General features: G+C 42.5%; 1 protein-coding gene across 2 annotated transcripts in view; it reads left to right on the top strand.

Annotated features, from left to right (window-relative positions):
- Positions 1-18427, top strand: part of LOC139407649 (PR domain zinc finger protein 5-like) — a 64309-nt gene extending 45882 nt beyond the window's left edge. Inside the window, exons 14-17 of one of the 2 annotated variants that reach the window (XR_011634112.1) lie at positions 4849-4934; positions 12806-12910; positions 15875-16301; positions 16394-17784. Coding sequence is in view for 1 of the 2 variants with exons in the window: in XM_071151487.1 (XP_071007588.1) it covers positions 4849-4934; positions 12806-12910; positions 15875-16039 (356 nt within the window). In the remaining variant the exon portion in view is untranslated. Of the gene's footprint in view, positions 1-4848; positions 4935-12805; positions 12911-15874 lie in introns of both variants that reach the window. The other variant, XM_071151487.1, reaches the window with a different exon arrangement.
- Positions 18428-24991: the final 6564 nt, after the last annotated feature.

The raw sequence follows: 24991 nt of genomic DNA, 5'->3' as shown, positions 1-24991 counted from the left end.
GGACTAATTTTGTCCAAAATACCCTGATTCTATTAACCCAGAAATGAGCCAAAATAGTCTTGTCTTTAGTTTCATACATTGGTGTTACCTGGTCGTGACTGTTGTGGTCTAGTTAACTATAATTTACTGTGATTCTCTGTGAAAGGAATTTCATTCTCCTGACTTCAGTTGTTCAGAAGCAGTAAAATACAGTGCCTTCAGAAAGCGTTCACACCCCTTGACTTTTTCTTCATTTTGTTGTGTTACAGCCTGAATTTAGATTTTTTTTGGTCTCTGGCCTACACACAATACACCATAATGTCAAGGTGGAAGTATGTTTTTTTGACATTTTTACAAATTAATTAAAGAGGAAAAGCTGAAATGTCAATACGTTTTCAACCCCTTTGTTATGGCAAGCCTAAATATGTTCAGGAGTAAACATTTACTTAACAAGTCGCATAATAAGGTGCATGGACTCACTCTGTATGAATAATGGTGATTAACATGATTAACAAGAAGGACATCTATTGTTAAATGGATTTTTAAAAAGCAGACATTGAATATCCCTTTGAGCATGGTGAAGTTATGAATTACACTTTGGATGGTGTATCAATACACCCAGCCACTACAAAGATACAGGCGTCCTTCCTAACACAGTTGCCGGAGAGGAAGGAAACCTCTCAGGGATTTCACCATGAGGCCAATGGTAACTTTAAATCAGTTACAGAGTTTAATGGCTGTGATAGGAGAAAACTGAGGATGGATCAACAACATTGTGGTTACTCCACAATACTAACCTAATTGACAGAGTGAAAAGGATGAAGCCTGTACAGAATAGAAAAAATATTCTAAAACATGCATCCTGTTTGCAACGAGCCACTAAAGTAACACTGCAGAAAATGTGGCAGAGCAATGTCCTGAATGCAAAATGTTAGGTTTGGGGCAAATACAACACATTACTACAGTTGTACCCTCTCTGTATTTTTAAGCATAGTGGTGGCTGCATCATGTTATGGGTATGCTTGTAATCATTAAGGACTGGGGAGTTTTTCATAAGATAAAACAAGAAACAGAATGGAGCTAAGCACAGACAACATCCTAGAGGAAAACCTGGTTCAGTCTGCTTTCCACCAGACACTGGGAGATTAATTCACATTTCAGCAGGAAAATAACAAGACCAAATCTACGCTGGAGTTGCTTACCAAGAAGACAGTGAATGTTCCTGAATAGCCGAGTTACAGTTTTGACTTAAATCTACTTGAAAATCTATGGCAAGACCTGAAAGTGTTTGTCTAGCAATGATCAACAACCAATTTGACAGAGCTTCAAGAATTTTGAAAAGAATAATGGGCAAATGTTACTCAATCCAGGTGTGGAAAACTCTTAGAGACTTACCCAGAAAGACTCACAGCTGTAATCGCTGCCAAAGGTGCTTTAACAAAGTATTGACTCAGCATTGTGAACACTTACGTGAATTAAATATTTTTACATTTTCAGTAAATGTTTGAACATTTGTTAAAACATGTTTTCACTTTGTCATTCTGATGTATTGTGTGTAGATTTTGAATTCAGGCTTTACTTAATACTTTCTGAAGGCACTGTAACCATGGTGGAACCCCAAAATACTACCTTACAAGTATTGCACTGTATTTTCCTTTGGAAGGGGTATTTTCACTGCGGTTATATGAGTTACCTCATATTCCATATATAGGTTGGTAATCAGTGCTGGTTGTGCTATCTGGGCTGCGGATCAGCTCTGGGGTAAATAGATCCACGTGTCTGCTGGCTGTTTGACTGACAGCCTGTCACATCCTCTTTGCCATCGTACAGAGCGTGCTCAGATAGGATCTCTGGGAGTTAGGCTGGCCTGTCTTTGATCCACTGGGCCCGGGCTCAGCTCAGCCGGGCCAGCCTGACTATGGGTTGTAGTGTGTTCTTACTTTGGAGCTATGTATTTTCATGAGACAAGCGGTACTACTGATTGTGAGGCCTTTTCTCTCACTAGAAAGAACACATGGATTAGTGTGATAAATAATCAATCATTATTTCCTCACATAAAACTATAGGCAGATTTGTGAGTGTGTACCATTTTATTTGATTCGAATAAGATAAAAGCAAGGTTTTCTAAACTCGGTCCTCGAGACCCCAAGGGGTGCACGTTTAGTTTTTCGCCCTAGCACTACACCGCTGATTATTTGAATCAGCTGTGTAGTGTTAGGGCGAAAACCAAACCGTGCACCCTTTGGGGTCCCGAGGTCCAAGTTTGGGAAACGCTGGATAAAAGGATATTTGACTTTATCTGATTCTGATAAGGTTTGTGGGAGTTCTGTTTGATTTTCTTCATCATTGCCCAGTGAGGATCTTCTCAGAACACATCTACATTATAATAACCTCTACCCGAACCTAACGACCATAGAATCCCTTCATAATTGTCCTGTGAGGACCTACAGCCTGGAGAAGGGTTTCCCTGCATAGAAAAGCATCAGTGCACAACCAGAGGCAGCATGGCTAGAGGGAGAAAAGGGCCTTGAGAAGAACCAGATTTATGCTCAGCACAGGTCCACGGACCAACTTACTATTGAGAGTTAGAATAGTAGAATGAATACACAAGTTGCAATTAAAAAATGTGGCTGTGCATCAGCAGTTTTTCTCTTATGTCACTTACTGACATTCACTCACTCATGTCACCTAACATTGTTTAGATTGGTAAATTAGTCTAGCCACCTATCTAAACTTGTAATCATGGTCAAATGACCAACTGCGGGACCCCTTAGATTTTGTTAGTCATTCTCACTCCGATATCCTATTAAAAACTGCAAACATTTCTCTCTTCCCCATGGCAAAATGAGTAGAATTGTATGAAATGAGTTAATACTGCAACGTATTCTCTATGCCCAGTGCTTCATTTGTAAATTGGCAGGTGCCGGAACAAAAAGTTTGTAGCCTAGGGTCCGGGAAGACCTTTTTTATGTATTTATACATCATTTTACATGACTGCAGACTTTGGCAGAATCTTTTTCAATGCCGAAAAATGTATTGAAATGACAGGCCACTTTGACACTGAAACTGAGATCATTAAAAACGTCTTGAATCCATCAATAGCCTAGGCCTAGGTGTGTGGAGACACACATATTGTACAATATGAGGAGGAAATTATAGTCCTAAAAAAGCTTTCCAGTTTAACTGAATCATCCAATGATGGATGCGCAGCTCACTCATCAGCGATGGCTGATGCCCTTGTGTCAAAAGCCTCTCTCTTGTTTTCCTTTGCAAAACAATGCTGTTTGCTCAATAAGCCTATTTGGAAGTTGGTAACATATTTGGTAGCCTAAAGGCAGATTAGTCTTCTCTTTTCAGCAGGAGCCATTTGCTTTCCAACCTGTGTTTTCCCACGATTGTATTTGCAATATTGCGAAAGCCCTGTTTTGGCTGTTTTGGCTGCATGTTCACTGACAGATTTGCCACATGTTCCCAACTGTAGGCATGGCCTGTTATTGGGCTACACACAATCCACAGCTAGACACATTTAAAAAAAATAAGCTATTGATCTTCTGTGACTAATTATAGGCCTACTTCAGGTGTAGTCTTCTGAATTATTGCATTTCTTTCTGAACAGACAGCAGTAATTCTATAACTTCTTGGCAAATGTATTTCAATTCATCAGGGCTGCTGCCAGAACCTCCAGAACCCTTCCCATGGCTATGAGTACATAAGTACAACGCTGGAGAGATGAGTTGCAGGCTAATGTCTATCAGAGCAGAGAGAGGGAGAGCGATCATAGAAAGTAAATGTCATTCTAGTTCTGTGAGAGATACAGGCATGCTTCTCTATCTCCCCACAGCAATGGACATGCATTTGTCTATAGGCTACAATGTTGTGCAATCCAAAAACCTGGGCCGGACTAACTCAAATCAATTCTTATCAGGCACGTTTTCACAATGTTTTTTAGGGGGAAGGGGAATTACAGAGGAGGCAACTCGAATTAACCCTGATTGCTTTTATTACATTTTTTACATTGCAAAGAGTGAAAAAAATAATTATGCCATGAGGGGTACCAAATCCTGGCAAATGGGTTCCTGGAATGAAACAGTCCAAAACTGAGAGGTGCCAGATCCTGTTTCGGCAGGATCCGGCTCAAATTAAGCACTGTCTACGCCCCATGGCAAAATGTGTAGAATTGCAGGAAATGAAGTGTATAAAACTTGTTTTTCTTTGCTATCAAGAAGGGGGCTGTTCAAATGTTTTGCTCGCAAGGGCCCCCAAAAGGCTAGGACCGGCTCTGAGTGCATGTGGGTATGGATGTGGGTACGCAGACCCATGAGCCACTGCGGCCCTCATGATGAGTTCAGATTTTTTGTGGCCCCCATCAGTGTCAGAGTGCAGTGTAGTGCATCGGTGCATGGCAGCGCCAGCAGCTCTAGTTTAGGGGCAGGGGTGGCATAAACATGAAGATCTCCCCTCCCGTCTCTCTGCGGCACTGCATCAGAGCTGGAGGCCCGGCCGGCAGGAAACAGATAACTTTGATCAGGGTCTGCATGTGGCCAGCCGCAGCGCAAAAATTTGTATTTTCCCCCTACATTTTTTTCATGCCTCCAATTCCTCTGAGCTTAGATCTGCTCTGTTTGAAGATTACCATGGTCATAGTAGTTTTGGGTGGATGTGTGTGTATATATGTCTAGTGTTTGATCATTGTGTAGTATTTTGTGTTTCAAAAAGTTTTTTGCATACTGCCTAGTGTGTAGACAAATGTGTGCTTATCTAAACTACTTAAGAGCATCTGCACACTGTATTTGTAATCCTCTCTGTATTGATTTTGATGTTTCCTTCTCGCTGATGTGTGTCGATCCTTCTGTTGATGCTTCTCTCTAGGTGAGCGGCCTTACCAGTGTCCTTACTGTGACAAAGCATTCAGCAAGAATGATGGACTGAAGATGCACATTCGCACACACACTCGGGTAAGTCTCTTTTCCACACCCACTTCTACCACACACTCTCTCATCTCTTTGTTCCAGGAACAGTTTGAGGTGTTGGTGTTTCTCTGCCACATGGAATTGGTTAGATTTCCCTTTACCTCCTTCTCCTCCTCTTTCCATCCTCACACCCCTACGCGTGTGTGTGTATTCACACATGTATGTCTCTGTATGTATTTGAGTGTAAAAACCAGTCATGAAAGCCAAGGAATAGTGATGGGGGAAAATGTATACAGCTACATATCACAATATCAGGTTTGTACAATATTATATCAATATTTGACTCCCAAGTCCCCAGTTTCTTTTTTGCTACTGTAGGTAGTTATCTAGCGCTAGTTGGTTGTACCTGAACCAAAACTCTGATATTTTTCATTCTATAGCTTGTTCTCCATCTTCTTTTTAAATAGTGAGCCAACATGTTTTCAGCGCTTTTATTTAATGACTGATCAAAACTCGTTTATTCGTTGCTCTCTCTTGTCTCTCTGTAGTAGACATTGTGAGCAATATGTTTGGAACATCAAATCGCAACAAAACCGCAGTATAGAATCTAGGGCTGACCCCATTTAGTTGACTGGTCGGTAGAAATGGTAAGATATATTGGTGTAACCTACAAAGCTGGTGTAGCCTATTACCAGCAACTTCAGGAGTGTAATGGCAAAATCTGCGAAGGCCAGCAGCAGCGGGAGGAGGGGGGTCAGAAATATATATATTTTTCTGGTTAGGCTATCTTGATCTCTGGCTCCCTCTTTAGTCATTTGTGTGTCTTAGTTATTTAATCAAACAGCGTGCTTAAAACATCAGACAAGTTTAGTATTTATAGTTGATTTTATAAAAACACATAGGGTGTGTCTATATATGGAAAAATAGATATTTAAACATTTTGACCAATTGATTGGTTGAAAGAAAAAATGACTCGATTGACTAATATTTTTTTGAGGGGTAAGTGACAGCCCTAATCGAATCACAATACATATCGTATCGTGATAATATCGTATTGTGAGGTCCCTGGCAATTCCCAACCCTACCAAGGAATAACAGTAACATTCTGGATCTGTTTTCGTTGAGAGCTATTTTTGCTGCCGGATGTTTTTAACCACCAAATGAGCTAGGAAATAACTTCTTACTATGACATGACTTATGGTGTATTCCATAAGTCACATGAAATATCCTTAAGCATACTTTTCTGTTTTTATGTAGGAACATCTACACATGCTACTGTGTCTATATTTGCAATTGTGTGTGTCTAAGATACACTACATGACCTAAAGTGTGCGGACACCTGCTTGTCAAACATCTCATTCCAAAATCATGGGCATTAATATGGAGTTGGTCAACCATTTGCTGCTATAGCAGCCTCCACTCTTCTGGAAAGGATTTCCACGAGATGTTGGAACATTGCTGTGAGGACTTGCTTCCATTCAGCCACGAGCATTAGTGAGGTCAGGCATTGACCACAGATTTGGAGGCACAGAATCGTCTTGAATGTACAGTTGAAGTCGGAAGTTTACGTACACTTTGGTTGGAGTCATTAAAACTCGTTTTTCAACCACTCCACAAATTTCTTGTTAACACACTATAGTTTTGGCAAGTCGGTTAGGACCTCTACTTTGTACATGACACAAGTAATTTTTCCAACAATTGTTTACAGACAGATTATTTAACTTATAATTCACTGTATCACAATTCCACTGGGTCAGAAGTTTACATACACTAAGTTGACTGTGCCTTTAAACAGCGTGGAAAATTCAAGAAAATTATGTCATGCCTTTAGAAGCTTCTGATAGGTTAATTGACATAATTTGAGTCAATTGGAGGTGTACCTGTGGCTGTATTTCAAGACCTACCTTCAAACGCTTTGCTTGACTTCATGGGAAAATCAAAAGAAATCAGCCAAGACCTCAGAAAACAAATTGTAGACCTCCACAAGTCTGGTTCATCCTTGGGAGCAATTTCCAAACGCCTGAAGGTACCACGCTCATCTGTACAAACAATAGTATGCAAGTATAAACACCATGGGACCACGCAGCCGTCATATCGCTCAGGAAGGAGATGCGTTCTGAGATTCCTAGAGATTAACATACTTTGGTGCGAAAAGTGCAAATGAATCCCAGAACAACAGCAAAGGATCTTGTGAAGATGCTGGAGGAAACCGGTACAAAAGCATCTATATCCACAGTAAAACGAGTCCAATATCGACATAACCTGAAAGGCCGCTCAGCAAGGAAGAAGCCACTGCTCCAAAACCGCCATAAAAAGCCAGACTACGGTTTGCAACTGCACATGGGGACAAAGATTGTACTTTTTGGAGAAATTTCCTCTGGTCTGATGAAACAAAAATAAAACTGTTTGGCCATAATGACCATTGTTATGTTTGGAGGAAAAGTGGGAGGCTTGCAAGCCAAAGAACACCATTGTGAAGCACGGGGGTGGCAGCATCATGTTGTGGGGGTGCTTTGCTGCAGGAGGGACTGGTGCACTTCACAAAATAGATGGCATCATGAGGTAGGAAAATGATATGGACATATTGAAGCAACATCTCAAGACACCGGTCAGGAAGTTAAAGCTTGGTTGCAAATGGGTTTTCCAAATGGTCAATGACCCCAAGCATACTTCCAAAGTTGTGGCAAAATGGCTTAAAACCTCTGACATCCCGTGAACGAGACCGTTGTCATCATCTGACACTAATTAGCATAACGCAACGGACATAAATATTCCTTGAAAATATTCCTATTCATGAAAATCACAAATGAAATATATTGAGACACAGCTTAGGCTTTTGTTAATCACCCTGTCATCTCAGATTTTCAAAATATGCTTTACAGCCAAAGCTAGACAAGTATTTGTGTAAATTTATCGATAGCCTAGCATAGCATTTTGTCCAGCTAGCAGCAGGTAACTTGGTCACGGAAATCAGAAAAGCAATCAAATTAAATCGTTTACTTTTGAGCTTCGGATGTTTTCACTCAAGAGACTCCCAGTTAGATAGCAAATGTTCCTTTTTTCCAAAAATATTATTTTTGTAGGCGAAATAGCTCTGTTTGTTCTTCACGTTCGCTGAGAAATCGACCGGAAATTGCGGTCACTACAACGCCGAAAAATATTCCAAATTAGCTCCATAATATCGACAGAAACATGGCAAACGTTGTTTATAGTCATTCCTCAAGGTGTTTTTCAAATATCTATTTGATAATATATCAACCGGGACTGGTGGCTTCTTAGTAAGAGAGAGAAACAATGGCCGCATTTGTCCTTTACGCACCAAACACTATGAGAGACTTCAGCTGACCACTGACGCAATGTTGACGTTAAGGCTCATTTTTCTAAATAAAAGCCTGAAACTATGTATTGTGACTCTAGACACATTAGGGAAGCCATAGAAAAAGTCTGGTTGATAGCTGGTTGATATCTGGTTGATAGCGCATTCACTGCTCAATAGGGACGCATAGGAACGCAGAGCCTTCTAAATAAGAGTCCCTTCCTGTTTGGATTTTTCTCAGGCTTTCGCCTGCAACCTCAGTTCTGTTATACTCACAGACATTATTTTTACAGTTTTGGAAACTTTAGAATGTTTTCTATCCTAAGCTGTCAATTATATGCATATTCTAGCATCTCGTCCTGACAAAATATCCTGTTTACTACGGGAACGTTATTTTTCAAAAAATGAAAATACTGCCCCCTAGTCACAAAAGGTTAAGGACAACAAAGTCAAGGTATTGGAGTGGCCATCACAAAGCCCTGACCTCAATCCTATAGGAAATTTGTGTGCAGAACTGAAAAAGCGTGTGCGAGCAAGGAGGCCTACAAACCTGACTCAGTCACACCAGCTCTGTCAGGAGGAATGGGCCAAAATTCACCCAACTTATTGTGGGAAGCTTGTAGAAGGCTACCCGAAACGTTTGACCCAAGTTAAACAATGTAAAGGCAGTATTACCAAATACTAATTGAGTGTATGTAAACTTCTGACCCACTTGGAATGTGATGAAAGAAATAAAATCTGAAATAAGTAATTCTCTCAACTATTATTCTGACATTTCACATTCTTAAAATAAAGTGGTGATCCTAACTGACCTAAGACCGGGAACTTTTACTAGGATTAAATGTCAGGAATTGTGAAAAACTGAGTTTAAATGTATTTGGCTAAGGTGTATGTAAACTTCTGTCTTCAACTGTATGCCGTAGCGTTAATATTTCCCTTCACTGGAACTAAGAGGCCTAGCCTGTACCATGAAAAACAGCCCCAGACCGTTATTCCTCCACCATCAAACTTTACTGTTGGCACTATGCATTCGGGCAGGTTGCATTGTCCTGGCATTGGCCAAACACAGATTAGTCCGTCAGGCTTCCAGATGGTGAAGCGTGTTTCATCACTCCAGAGAACGCATTTTCACTGCTCCAGAGTCCAATGACGGCAAGCTTTACACCACTCCAGCCGACGCTGGACATTGATGTGTTGATCTTAAGCTTGTGTGCGGCTGCTCGGCCATGGAAACCCATTTCATGAAGCTCCCGATGAACAGTCCTTGTGCTACACATTGCTTCCAGACGTAGTTTGAAACTTGGTAGTGAGTGTTGTAACCGAGGACAGATTATTTTTATGTGCTACGCGCTTCAGCACTCGGGCGTTCCCGTTCTGTGAGTTTGTGTGGCTTACCACTTTACCCCTTGAGCCGTTGTTGCTCCTAGACCGTTCCACTTCACAATAACAGAACTTACAGTTGACTGGGGCAGCTTTAGCAGGGCTGACATTTGACGAACTGACTTGTTGGAAAGGTGGCATCCTATGACGCTGCCACGTTGAAAGTCACTGAGCTCTTCAGTAAGGCCATTCTACTGCCAATGTTTGTCTATGGAGATTGCATGGCTGTGCGCTCAATTTTATACTCCTGTCAGCAACGGCTGAAATAGCCAATTCCACTCATTTGAAGGGATGTCCACATACTTTTGTGTATATATGGTGTACCAGTCCCAGGTGTCCATAAATGCTTATCTACCCATCTCCAGCGCTACGCTTTAGTTGATCTGCTCCATGCTCAGCCAAGCTGTAGAACCTAACACCCAGGAATAGAGGTTCACACACCTCTGCCAGGCAGCCAGGAATAGAGAGGAGTCCTGTCTTGCCAGTCAGTGTCTCGCTCTGCAAACATGAAAGCTGAAGGACTTTTTTTTCCATGAGGAGATTCCAGGACACTCACGTAGGCTTCTCCCACAGTTATTTTTTTTTACGTCTGGGGAGGATAATGATTACTACTTAGAGCTGTATATGGTGGACTAGAATACATCCACATGTAATAGCAATCTCACAGCAGACACTGAGCACAGTCTGAGAAGTTTTGAAAGTTTGAAAGACTGTGATTGGGTTCCTGACTGTACATTGTGAGGACATGACAGGTGTCGTTAGTGTTGATACGATGAGCGTGTAAATGTACACTGACTCAGAGCTTGGACCAAGCTGCTCAGGGTGGGGAGAGGAAGAGCATGGTCACCCTGCTCTCTCATGAGGTCATTTCCTGCTCGTGCCTCTGCACTACTTCTCTACCCACTGAAGTTCTCCACCTAATCACCGCTTTCCATGAGATGTGTGTGTGTGTGTGTGTGTGTGTGTGGCCATGGTACTGTATATTTATGTACAAGTATTTATTTATGACTTTTTACATGATCGTTAATTCATATGAGTATGCCCTGTCGGTTTTGTTGACACGTTTCAAGTACATTTCCTGTTTGCTCAAGCACACATCAGTACGTTGCACTCTATGAACCTGGACTGCAGGTACAGTATAAAGCTTCTGACCTAAAATAGTACAGTGGAAACAGACAGCTGGCGGCACAGGGACACTCCTATCAGCTCCTATTCTCTAGCGAGGACTTGATGAAACATTCATGTTTGAATTGAGACATGGCTTTGTGTGTCCCCGGCTCTGTCTTTGCTCAGAGCACCGTGACTGCAGTAGTGAAATATGGGCTGAGCTGACACACAGCAGAGAGCTGGACGATGAAGTCACCCCTCAGCAGAACAAATGCCATTTGGCTGAAGGAGCTCCAGCTCAGTGTTAATGTATAGTTTAGAGATGGATCTGTTTAGAGTTGTGTGTTTATCCCACATAGCAAACCATCGGCAACTACAATAGAACACATGTGATTCGTATAAAGCGTCTGACATGTTGCCTGGTCAGAGATTTTTTATTAATCTCTTTAAGTTTCTCTGATGGTGACAAGAGTGATCTGACTGTAAACACACTGATTAAAATTCCACTGGTTCCCTCTGTGGGGGTGCCTGTTTGATTTTGTTTGACTTTGGCCCAGAGTTCTGAAGTTCCATCAGAATCTTCCAAGCTCCTCTGTTTTCAGTTTGGAAACCTTTGAACGGGTTTTACTGTAACACTTTTTCATTGGTCAGTTATAGCTGGTCCCTATTGGTCCAATATAGCAGTCTCTGATTGGTTCATCACAGCATTAAGTGAACAGACCAGTTTAGATGAGTATTAGCAATACGGCAGTTGCTCCACCTTGCCCTCTAGTAGGCTAGGCGGAAGCATCACCATATTGCTAATTACCTCCAATTCTTTCAAAGCCATAAGAAGTGCTTAGGGGTATATGGGTTTGATTTTGTATTGGATTACAGAGGATGTTGGTTTAGAGATGATCATTGACCACGTTTGATATGAAATGTGATCCTACTGGATCTCTTAGAGTTACATAAACAGAGCTTTATCCCTCCATTCATAACCCCGCTGGCTCCTGACTGGACAGATTCAGATATGAGCCAATCAGAGGGTCAGGTTGAATGTCAGAAGGGTGAACATCTGCCGAAGAGCAGATACAGATGTTACTGGGGTCACAGTGATGCATTCTGGGTCCTCCACATCACCCCTATACATCTGTGTGTTTTCTTCTGAACTTGAACCTTTTTTGGTTTTCTGTATGTCATTCAGGAGGAAGTTTTCCCCTGAGTGTGAAAGTGATGCTTTATTAGAAAAGTGATACCAATTAAACTAGCAGGTTTATCTGGCGGTTTACAATACACAAACCGTCACTTATGTTCTGGTTTGGTCTCCACACCCAAGTAACTCACACACCCACACACACTGTTAGGCGTCTCTCGTTTTCTTTCTCACTCACACACACACTCATACACACTCACTCATATACACACACTCACAGACATATGCATTGAACCTGATCTTTACCTCCGGTTGTATCCTGTGTCATTGGCCACTCCTTGTCCCGCCCACATGATAGCTCTTTTCCCAGGACCCTTACTTCCTGTATTCACCCGGTTCCCATGACAACTGCGCACTAAATGGGTAGAGACTTTGCTATCAGTGAGTCTTGTCAAAAAGAGCCACAGAGTGACTGTCCACCCAGAAAATCACGCACACACACACACAAAACACACACCCCCACAGAGCGATAGGAGCTTTTGAGTGACACCCAGAAAGGCCTCTGAAAGGGACAGAGGAAATGTTCTTTGGTAAACTGATGAGGTGTGGAGAAGAGGGTGATATTCTACAGCCCCAGTGAGCCGGCGCACTGGTACATGTTCAAAGGGCTTTTCTGTGCCGTGTTTTCTTACGCTTTAGAGGGATCCATGTGTTCCTTATGGCCCCATACGCTTGCCATTTCCTCCCTACTGCAGGGGCTGTACAATCTCTCATTTCATATCTTCATAAACTCACTAGGGGGGCGGTGGGGTTTGAAGTGAGAGGATATGAGGGTGTGTGTGTGTGTGATTGTGGGTGTCCATTGTGTGAGAGTCCATGTCTCTGTTTGAGTACAGTATTTGTGTATAGTATACGGGTTGGCTGTGTGTTGAGAGGTGATCTGTCTGTAAGTGTGCATTTGTTTGTGTGTCCCTGCAGGAGAAGCCATATAAATGCAGTGAATGTAACAAGGCCTTCAGTCAGAAGAGAGGTCTGGACGAACACATGAGAACCCACACCGGAGAGAAACCCTTCCAGTGTGATGTAAGTTCTGGGCCTTTGAAGTTGCTCCGCTGTTTCCTGATTGCCAGACACATAACCAAAACTTAAGAACGGGAAGCATAGAAATAGCGCACATAGAACAGATCTACCACTTCTTAGACTTGCTTTCAAGTAGAATTATAGATCTATAAATCACATTTCAATGTGAATTTGTTCAGGTGGCACCAAAAGTTACATATTTCCACTTTAACCATAACTCCAAATGGTGTGGGGATACAGTACCAGTCAATTAGATTTTTTATTTTATTTTTTATTTTTTACTATTTTCTACATTGTAGAATAATAGTCGAGACATCAAAACTGTGAAATACATATGCAATCATGTATTAGCCAAACAAGTGTTAAACCAATCAAAATATATTTGAGATTCTTCAAAGTAGCCACTCTTTGCCTTGATGACAGCTTTGCACACTCTTGGCATTCTCTCAACCAGCTTCACCTGGAATGCTTTTCCAACAGTCTTGAAGGAGTTCCCACATATGCTGAGCACTTGTTGGCTGCTTTTCCTTCACTCTGCGGTCCAACGCATCCCAAACCACCTCAATTTAGTTGAGATCGGGTGATTGTGGAGACCAGGTCATCTGATGCAGCACTCCATCACTCTCCTTCTTGGTCAAATAGCCCTTCCACAGCCTGGAGGTGTGTTGGGTAATGACCCTATTGAAAAACAATTGATAGTCCCACTAAGTGCAAACCAGATGGGATGGTGTATCGCTGCAGAATGCTGTGTTAGCCATGCTGGTTGTGTGCCTTCTAAATAAATCACAGACAGTGTCACAAGCAAAGCACCCCCACACCATCACACCTCATACTCCATGCTTTACGGGGGGAACCACACATGCGGAAATCCGTTCACCTACTCGGTGTCTCACAAAGACACGGCAGTTGCAACCAAAAATTTAAATTAGAATTTCAAATTTAGACTCATCAGACCAAAGGACAGATTTCCACTGGTCTAAAGTACATAGCTTTTTTTTCTTGGCCCAAGCAAGTCTCTTATTCTTATTGGTGTCCTTTAGTAGTGGTTTCTTTGCGGCAATTCGACCATGAAGGCCTGATTCATGCTGTCTCCTCTGTACAGTTGGTGTTGAGATGTCGGTTACTTGAACTATGTGAAGCATTTATTTGGGCTGCAATCTGAGGTGCTGTTAACTCTAATGAACTTATCGTATGCACTTGAAGAAACTTTCAAAGTTCTTGAAATGTTCCGTATTGACTGACTTTCATGTACTCAAGTAATGATGGATTGTTGTTTCTCTTTGCTTATTTCAGCTGTTCTTGCCATAATATGGACTTGGTCTTTTACCAAATAGGGCTATCTTCTGTATACCACCCTACCTTGTCACAACACAACTGATTGGCTCAAATGCATTAAGAAGGAAAGACATTCCACAAATTAACTTTTAACAAGGCACACCTGTTAATTGAAATGCATTCCAGGTGACTATCTCGTGAAGCTGGTTGAGAGAATGCCAAGAGTGTGCAAAGCTGTCAAGGCAAAGGGTGGCATTTTTTAACAATCTCAAATCTCAAATATATTTTGATTTGTTTAACACTTTTTTGGTTACTACATGATTCTATATGTGTTATTTCATAGTTTTGATGTCTTCACTATTATTCTACAATGTAGAAAATAGTACAAATAAAGAAAAACCCTGGAATGAGTGGGTGTGTCCAAACTTTTGACTGGCACTGATTGTATGTGTACATATGTGTGTGTCCGTGCTTTTGTATCCACGCTTATGTATGTGTGCTTGTGTGTGCATGTACTCTGCTCAGCCAGACTGTGGCACGGGGCCAGATGTGGGCTAAAACTCAATATGAGGAAGATAAAGATCTCTCTCCTCTGGAGAGGTCTAGTCGACTGATCTCACGTAAACACATTGAGAAGATCAGAGGGAGAAATTACCCTCTGTTTATAATACCGCAGGAGTAATAATGATTCTCAGAGAGAAACACGCGACCACGGGTCCTGCTGATGCTCTGGAAGGATCTTTTAAGACCTGTTAAAGTCTCTGGATCCCCCTCACTTTCCTCTTACCATGTCTGGAAATTGAAAACATCTTTCCTTCCACTGTTTTTATTCTGTTTTATGGAAGACCCACAACGGTGTCTTTTTAAATTACTAGAGTTTTACATCTGAAAGCCAATCAAATTGGCTGTTTCCTTAACCCTCAGAACCCTCTGACATGATGGGTCTTTTAAGCCTAGACTGGCTGGGTTAGCACTAGGGGGTTCGGGAAACGAAGGAGAGTACTGTTATCAGTTAAGGCCATCTCTTTATTTTTAATCATTTCAAGGATGTGTTTGAATTCAATTCATGAAATGCATTGTTGATTCACTATTAAATTATTTTGGTATTCTGTATCTCCAGCCGTCTAGTGTTATGACGTGCATCCTAAATGGTGATTAAACCTGGTTGATGATGTGATCACAGAAACACACACTCTGTCATAGGAACTTTAGGGGACTTCTCTACTGTTTGCATTTTGAATGGATGATATTTAAGTGTGAAGAAGACATGCTGGGAAGCCTGAGACCGGGTGTTGAACTGCTGCACCCATGCCAATGCAGGATTAAGATGACTGGTAGTGTGAAATGGAGTCGTTTTTTGGGGGTGTGAAAGTGATCATTTGTGATGGATGTTATGTTTAATTTAATCCCTCTTTATGTCGGGGAAAATAGGATTTCTATCTAAGCCTTCTCTCGTGTGATTTCCAGTACCAATTAAATGTGGTTCAGTCAGCTGGCTGTACCCATAATAGGGATTGTAAAGCTTAATATTGCTCTGCAGCATACTTGTTTAGTTTAGGACTGAATTAATTCAGTAAGATCCATCAGAGAGCTACTATAACAGAGATGTGTATGTATTGTAGTTAAGGTCTAATCCGTTCTGATCTCTAACAGAGCTAACTAACACACTTCTCTCTCCTCTGCTCTCTGTAGGTGTGTGATCTGTCGTTCAGTCTGAAGAAGATGCTGAGCAGGCACAAGCTGACCCACAACCCCAACAGGCCCATGGCAGAATGCTCGCTGTGCCATAAGAAGTTCACCAGGAATGACTACCTCAAAGTGCACATGGAGAATGTTCACGGGGAGACAGAGGGCTAGGACCCATCTACTGTATATGATACTACTGAAGATAAACTGCAGTGAACTCCAAAAGTATTGGCACAGTGACACATTTTGTGGTTGTTTTGGTTCTGTACTCCAGCTCTTTGGATATTAAATGATACAATGACCATGAGGTTAAAGTGCAGACTATCAGCTTTTCTTTGAAGGTTTTTTCATCCATATCAAAATTACACCACTTTTTGTATAGTGCCCCCATTTTAGGGGACCAAAAGTATTGGGACAAATCCACTTACAGTATGTGGGCTGAGCTGGCCCAGACCAGACCAGCGTCCACCCACAGCTCCCCACGCCAGCTACGCCCACCGCCATGGAGTGTCATTACCACACCAGCTGTATTAAAGAAGTAAAAAGTTAAGTATTGTGTGCCATATTCATAGCGCATAATGACTACATGAAGTTTGTGACTACAAATTTGTCAGATGCATTTTCTGTTTGTTTTGGTTGTCTTTCAGATTATTTTGTGCCCTATAGAAATGAATGGTAAATAATGCATTAGAAACATATTCTATTCTTATTTACAATAAAAGTGACTACAAAATGACACTATTTACCATTCATTTCTATTTGGCACAAAATTATCTGAAACACAACCAGAATAAACAGCAAATGCATCCAACAGGTTTGTAGCTTCACAATCTTGATGTAGTCGTTGTGTGCTATGAATATGGAACCAAATACTTAACTTGTGGCTACTCTAAAACACATGCAAGTGAATTTGTCCCATTAATTGTCCCATTAATGAATTTGTCCCATTAATATTATTTTAAATCCAAAGTGCTAGAGTACAGAGCCAAAGCAACAAAACATTTATCTGTCCCAACACTTTTGGAGTTCACTGTATATTTACAGTGTTAAACGTACAGGATGGCCTGCTATGCATTTCAGACGTAGCAATAAGCAGTCTTTTCTTTTTACGATTAAATATATACAAATGCAAAATATGGAAAAGATTAGAATTCAATATCGGAACATATCCTGCACATAGGAATTATGGAGTATGGAGTACATATTCAATTCACAGGGGGTTTGGATGAGGCGCAAGACCCACGCTGTTCTGATCTGCTTCCAAACCGCTCTTCTCTTCCTGTTTATACTTTACATTCAATTGAGTTTTAATAAGAAAGTTTGGGAGTGGCATGTCCAGACAATTCAGCGCGATACAATAACTAGCCTCGCTCCAAAAGTCTCTTTCCTGCTTATCGGCTTCTAGGTTCCCATCTTATGCCAACCGTACCGTGCCTTACTCTGTTACAGCTATATGACCAGGTAACACACTTTCCAAAGAGTTTGAAAGAGAGATGTTTACCAAACACAGCCAGCCTACTCCCTTCCTCCAGCCCACGCATTGTCTGGAAATGCAATAAATTCCTTATTACTGTTGTCAAAGTTACTGTTACTGTTTGTCAAAAGAAGAGCAACAAATTGTTCATAATACTGTTATTCATGTCTGCTAAGACTGTTTTATATGGTTATTTCATATATTGAGGGACCATGCAGTTTCTTTCTGTTTATACTCCTGTATGTTAAATGGATAATGTATTTAATGGATGGTGCAATTATGTATGTTTATCTGTTCTTTTTGTATGGTCAGACCATAGCCTTCCTGTGTTCCACAGACTGTTACACATTTTGTATCTTTTACTATTCATCTCAAACTGTGAATATTTCACATCACACTTTCCTGTTTTGAAATGTACTTCATAAAAACCTCATTACTTACCAAACAGCCATTTACTCTGTTAATTCTAAGTATGTGTCGATTAACTGTTGACGTTTGGGTATTTCGGAAAACACTTGAATTGATTAAATTTGCTCGCTTTGTTGTTGTTAATTTAACCCTTATTCTTGGTTTGGCTGGCAGTCTGCTGGGAGCCTAATTGAAGTGTTTTTTCCCCCAGTGGCCACTGTCACCACTGATCACCGCTGCCTGATCTCTACAGTTCCCACTTTGCCTGATCTAAAGCAACCCACTAAAGAGGCTATCTGATGGTTGCTCTACTCTCTTCTCTCCTCTCGCTATAAAGGGACTCACTCGGACTCATTTCTCACACTCACCCACTGCCGAAGCTCCTGAAAGGCTCAAAGGCGTCTGTTTTGAAGAGTTTTTCTGAGTCTGTGAGAATTTCCTGAATGCCATATGGATGCTGGATCAGACTCCCAGAGCTGGGAGTCTCTAAGCTTGTCATCAAATAGTCTGTTAAGAGTCGGTATAAATCCTGTCATGTTTGACAGTCAGTCTCCGCAAACACATACTCTGGTTTATAAAACCAATGCATTCGGCATGTTTATTTTCTGTGTTTGGGTGCTTGTTTGTGTTGTTCTTTTTGTGCAAAATCCATCAATAAATCAGATGTATTAAACTGGTAACACCTTTCCCCCCAGAGACTGATTAGGCATATGCTACTCTTGCGTGCTAAACACATGGGAGATAGTGGATATGGGAAGCGACATGTACATGCGCCTCTCCATTCAAAGTCCCAGTGTTCCTGAGGACTGGGCGGCTGGCTGTTCTACAGGATTCTCAGATCAGATGTGGCCATGTTAACCTCCACTCCCTCTGAAGCTGGGTTCACCACATGGCTGTCCGGGCCGGGCGTGGTTCAGCCAGCACACAGGTCCCTGCACACACTCTGCCCACTGGGCCGGCTGTGCTCGCTGTCTGTGCCCACTGTCTGCTCTTAGTGGGCAGGCCTCAGGGCTGAGCTGACGCTCTCAAACAGTGTCATTTTTTTTTTCATATTGTAAACAAAGTATGGGGGCTTTTCTCAACCGTGGAATAACCGTTTCCACACCTCAACGCAAAGTTTAGAGGTTTGATGGCTTAGACGGTTGATGGCTTTTCCCTTACCAGTGTGTGTTTTCATGGGACAGCCCCCCATCTCCACATACAGAGCTGTAGTATCATGCACACCGGGGCTTCCAGCAAGTCAATGTGTTTCTAATTACTTGTTTTTACTGGAAGCCCCAGTTCCCTGCTCTACCTCCCCATCTGTGAGTGTGACCAGACTGGGCCCAGACCAGACCAGCGTCCACCCACAGCTCCCCACGCCAGCTACGCCCACCGCCATGGAGTGTCATTACCACACCAGCTGGGGTTTACAGCAAAACCACCATCACGTCGGGAATCACACGGACAATGTTGTCTCGCCACGCTGTTTGGTCGCCGTTGCCGTGGTAACGGATAGTCCGGAACACTTCCGTGACCAGGGGAATGCGGAGTTGTTGGGTGCCCATGTGCAGGGTGCCATCCATGTGCATTTTGTGTAGGGAGGGTGTGTGGGTCTCTTTTGGGCCTCTGTACCAACATTCCGGGACATTCCTTTAAAGCTGGGTACCAAAAAACCCTGATGCCCAAAACCACTTAGATGTCAAGAACTTGACAGTCAGTCAGACAACACCAGCAGGAAAAAGAGTCGTAGAAAAGTGTAGTAAAGATAATTGAGTGCTGTAGGTGGAGAAAGATGAAATATCTCTAGTTTGACCTCAAAGCCTCTGCTGGTCAAAGAAAGCATTGCAGTGGAATACTCAACACAATTGTATCTGTCCTTGTTCTGTGTGTGTGTGTGTGTGTGTGCGCGTATTTAAATGAGGAGACGGTCTAACCTCATCTCCAGTCTCCCAGACTGCATGGAAAAGGAGGGGTCTATCAGGTCAGGTAGACAGGGATTATTAGTAGCAAATTGGGAAAGGCATATCCCCCAATTCCCAACCTCACACACGCACCAACATAAACGCTTCCTGAAGATTCAAAACATGAGAAATGCATTTTAGAAAATGGTATCCTCCTCTAACAGTATTCAGCCCAGTATCACAAGCAAGATGCATTTATCAATCAAATGTATTTTATAAAGCCCTTTTTACATCCATTCATAGATGACCAGCAGGGTCAGATTATAACCATGGTGGCTGTAGAGGGTGCAACAGTTCAACACCTCAAATCTCAGTTGGCTTTTCATAGTCAGGGAAAAGTGAGAAAGGAACAGTGGTGTTCTCACATTGTTTGAGAAGATGCAGATTTGGAGTTCAGACATTGTGTTCTTATTGATTTACTGTAAATGTCAGGATGTGGGACTTGATTTGAACAAGATGCCTCAGACTCCAGGCTGAGGCTGAAGCTCATGAGAAACGCTGTGAATGTAACAATGTACAGAGAACAAAGCTGGACAGGCATTGTCCCGAAACAATGTTCAGTTCAAGAATGTCAGCTTCTTTTATATGACTGTTTTTCCAGTTCTGTCAAATACGCTGTTCCTTCTGAGCAGTAACCAGGCCTGGGCTCTGAAATACAGGCTCTAACCAATATCTGATGAATGTGTTGAGGTTTCTCTTGATCCAACAAACACTCTTCCTCTCTTTTTCTCTCGGCGGAGAGAGGGGGATGATGAAAGAGGAGAATTGGACAGAGGTCTAGAGGCAGGATGAGAGAAAAGTAAAATACCACAGAGAAAACATGGATGTTGATAATGAATGTCTGAAGAGTAAACGGCATCAGTCAGTAGGTCCGCCTCTATAGCCCCAGCGGTCTTCAGTCCTGTCATCGGGTGCATTGCGTGTGCTTTCACTCTGCAGTGTCATTCGTGACCACAGCCCCGTCTGCACCTTTACAAGCCACGACCGGGAGAGACTTGGGGAATGTCGTTGAGCACATTACCATACCTAAAGAAAAGGAGAATCTCCTCTGCCCTGTTCATTTTAAACTGAAACAGACATCAGGTGTGCTCTTCACGATGAGACCTTGTGTAGAGAGCTTGTACAGTATACAGATAAAATGACCAGGGTTCAACTTCACACCTCACATAACAACTGAGGGCGATTCCACGGCAGCAGGAGCAGAAAATATTTGCGGTATCTCAGAATGTTCTGCCAATTCTCACATAGAAACTTCATTGAGAAGAATTGTGTTTGAAATGCTTTGACACTGTGTTGTTGTCTGTGTCATGTACGGTTCACACATCATAGGGTCTCACAGTAGGAATGTATCCAGTAGGTCTAGAAAGGCCTAGAATGGCAACTTTCATCATGGTTTTCCAAGAAAATGGTAAGTGATGCAAATGTAAAAACATGTCAAACATTCTTCCTCCCAATGACGTTTCTATGTGAGAATTGGCAGAACAATCTGAGATACCAAAAAAACCCTTTCCGCTGTCGTGGAATCGCCCCTAAGAGGATTGAACTTTTCTCCATCCAAAATGTTCTTGACAAAAACTCACTTTAACAGAAAACCCTATCAAATTCTGAGCGTTTGCCAAGGTTCAATGTAGCTCACGAAACTAGAAACAAATGTCAAGAGCCACCACATAATCTAATCAGCACATCATTTCTTAGTAGTTTGGGAATGTTTGGGAAGGCTGTTGCCTTGTAATGGCTGTCTCTCCTCTCCCCAAACCAGAGCCATCTTTACAAAATCCCCATTTCCTTCCCACAATGTTCACTGATAGCTGTTCTGGGAATTAGGTGATTGGCGATGACAGAGAAGTCTTAATTGGTCTAGTCTAAACATTTGTGCGAATGTGATGAGAGTTCCACCCTATTTCTTCTCTTTCGCATTTTCTACTCATCCCTTTACCTGCCTCCTCCCTCTCCTTCCGTCTTCCCTCTCTCTTTCTTTTTCTCTGTCCTCCTAAACACGTCTTTCAGGGTTGGGCTACATTGAAACGCCCAGCACAAATCTCCCAAGAGCACGCTGGAGCTCATGAACCAGTTAAGACAAGATGCCAAGGGTAATGACACGCAAAGAAATGTTTCAACGCCAGAATACACAGAGAGACATACACTGAGGCCCAAGGGCTCACCCACACAGACATGCACAATAGCACGGGTAAATGTAGCCATTGACTGACTCACACCATTTGTGCTTTGATACATTATCAACACAGGCGCGCAGAACCACAAGTAAATACATGTAATGATATGTAATATCAGTAAACAGCAGGGAGTTGAATGTTAACACTGACATAAGGCTGTAGTTGTCCCTTTGTAGGATGAAGCTCTGTTTTAGATTTGTGTTTGTGTTTGAAAGTGAGCTGGTTGTACAGAGTCCCACTTGTGGGAGAGATGGAGAAACCAAACACCAGACTGAAGGTCTGTTTCCCGTCAGAGCAGGGAGAAGAGCAACCCTAGGATACACACCTTTTATGTGCTGACTTAGCCTGCACTGAAAACACACACACACACACACACACACACACTCACACACACACACACACACACACACACACACACACACACACACACACACACACACACACACACACACACACACACACACACACACACACACACACACACACACACACACACACACACACACACACACACACACACACACACACACACACACACACACACCCAGAGCTGTGGCTTAGACACTGAGAATGACATGCAGTGTCTCTGTCCTTTTCACAGCTATGTGAGGTGAGACAGGGCCTCTGTCTGAGCCCTTTACATTAGACACGCTGAACCTGCTACTCCCAGACCACACACACAGGCAGACACACACACATACGTGCACTGAATGGTAATACCCCAGCATACAGGGACATTATGCAAGGGGAGTGACTCTGCTGTCAGAATGAACAGCTGCCTGGGCCAAAACACATCTATCTTTCACAGGAAGTTATTGGTCAAACAAATGTAATTAATCCAGTGTTTCTGTCTTTTTTGTTTGAGCCATTTGACCGTGACTGCATCTTTCAAACACACTCTAACACACCCCTATACACACTGTCCACACACTCAAACACAGTTCACATGACTCAAACACACACACACACACACACACACACACACACACACACACGCGCACACGCACACGCACACACACACACACACACACACACACACACACACACACACACACACACACACACACACACACACACACAAACAGGTAGCCTAGCGGTTAAGAGCGTTGGGCCAGTAACCATAACTGGTTTGAATGCCCAAGCCGGCAAGATGGGAAAATCGGAAGACACATTTCAGTTGAATGTATTCAGTTGTGCAACTGACTAGGTGTCCCCTTTCCCTATATACACACCCAGCTACTGTAGAGTGGAGACAGAAGAGCAAGGCGGAGGTCCTGCTTCATAAAAAATGGCTCACTCCCATATGCATTGTGGTTTCAGTGCTTTGCAAACCCAGACTGCCTCTGTTGCACTGAGAGCAGTTTATCTGAACACATACATTCTCTCACATGTATTTACTTAGTGGTGTTTCTTCTGGGGACATCAAGGGGGACATTATGACGCTATGATGGCAGAAAATATTGGTAGTATTGTCACATTAGATGTGAATTGCCCATACCTAATATTCTACTTTGGACGCCATATTGAATTTGGTGATATCCATGGTGGCCCCTGGACATATTTCAAATGATATGAGCTCAAGATGCCAAAGCCACCGAGAAACTTTCAACAGTAAATGGCTGGCACCTGTCTATTACACTCCAACCAGTGGAGGCTGCTGAGCGGAGGACAGCTCAAATTTGATGTATTTGATACCATTCCATAATTCCGCTCCAGCCATTACCACAATCCCCTTGTCCTCAATGAAGGTGCTACCAACTTCCTGGGACTCAAACTAAAGATGACTAAAACAGTACTACAAAAGACAGCACTGTAACAGTACGTTGCCATGGTAAAAAAAAGCAGCACACATGTACAGTACAGATGTCCTATCTTCATTTGCCCAGTTTCTTACAGCAGGAAAATAATCCAGCAGCAACAGAAAATGTGAATTATTATGTGGATTATAATTCATTCACATTTTTGTTGATGCATTTTTCTTCACGATAAATCAGGTCTGACATTTTAAAGTGGAAATTACAATTTTAGAAGCCTTTTTAAACCTTGAATACGCTATAATTTGCATTTCCTGCTGCACAGGAAAACAGTGATCAAATTAAGATAGTGCATCTGTATGAGATCAGATAGTTCTCTCCCTCACTGCCTCTGTGCTGCCCGGTGATTTACAGAGGCATGCGTTCATGTTCACTTGTTGGTAAGCTGCTAAAATAAGGAAGTGTATTAGATACCTGCTCCCGGAGCGAGCGGTGGTCTGGGAGCCATCAGCCTTGATCCCATAACTCAAGAAGCCCAGCCCTGGACAGTCCTGTCAGCCTGAAGGATGAAACACAGACAGAGAGAGGCTGACCTGGGGACAGAGTGGCCGGGCCCTTCACCCAACCATCCATTATTCCCTTGTTATAAATACAAACCTGGCTGTCCACACTCTGCAACTGGAAGAACCAGGCTTCTGTGTACTGTAAGCCACAGTCAATAGCTGATAGCATCATGTGCATCATCTTGCAAGGAAGAAAGTGATCACACACAACGGACCACAACGATGGGATTAAAAACAGGCACAGAAACATGACATGCCCTACTGTTGTTTGTGTTCATCGGATAGATAGACAACAACCGGACATTGAATCTAAACAACCATTGAATCTGAAAACGAATGAAAGACCCTGATCCTATCCTCAGATTCCATTGTGTGTGACTGAGACTGTTTACCTCTATGTCCTTGAGATAGTCTTTGATGTGTGGGGTAGACCAGGGCCCTGTGTCTAAACTCCAAACCTCTCTCGATCTGCTTCAATAACACACAATGGTGTGTGTAGGACTTTCCACTTGTTTCTCCCCGTGAATGTGGGCAACCCGCATATTTAACCTCTGCAGCAAACCTTTACAATCACTGATCTCACATCTCTTTATCCTGCCAGTTAGTTTAAACTGATACCATCACCAGTTTACTCATGCACAACACAACTGTGGACCGCTCACGCTGCAGTGCGCTATACCACTCTGTAAGAACCATTGTGCTCCGAGTCATTTCAAACGGCGTGTTCTTCACGGCCAATGAGCAGTGAGCGTCTCCTCCCAAGCTCCATTAAGCAGAGGCAGAGTTATTTATCGGTTCTGAACGTCG

This window comes from Oncorhynchus clarkii, chromosome 4 (assembly GCF_045791955.1).
Source record: "Oncorhynchus clarkii lewisi isolate Uvic-CL-2024 chromosome 4, UVic_Ocla_1.0, whole genome shotgun sequence".
NCBI classification, from domain to species: domain Eukaryota; kingdom Metazoa; phylum Chordata; class Actinopteri; order Salmoniformes; family Salmonidae; genus Oncorhynchus; species Oncorhynchus clarkii.
This window is presented reverse-complemented; position numbering and strand designations above follow the sequence as displayed.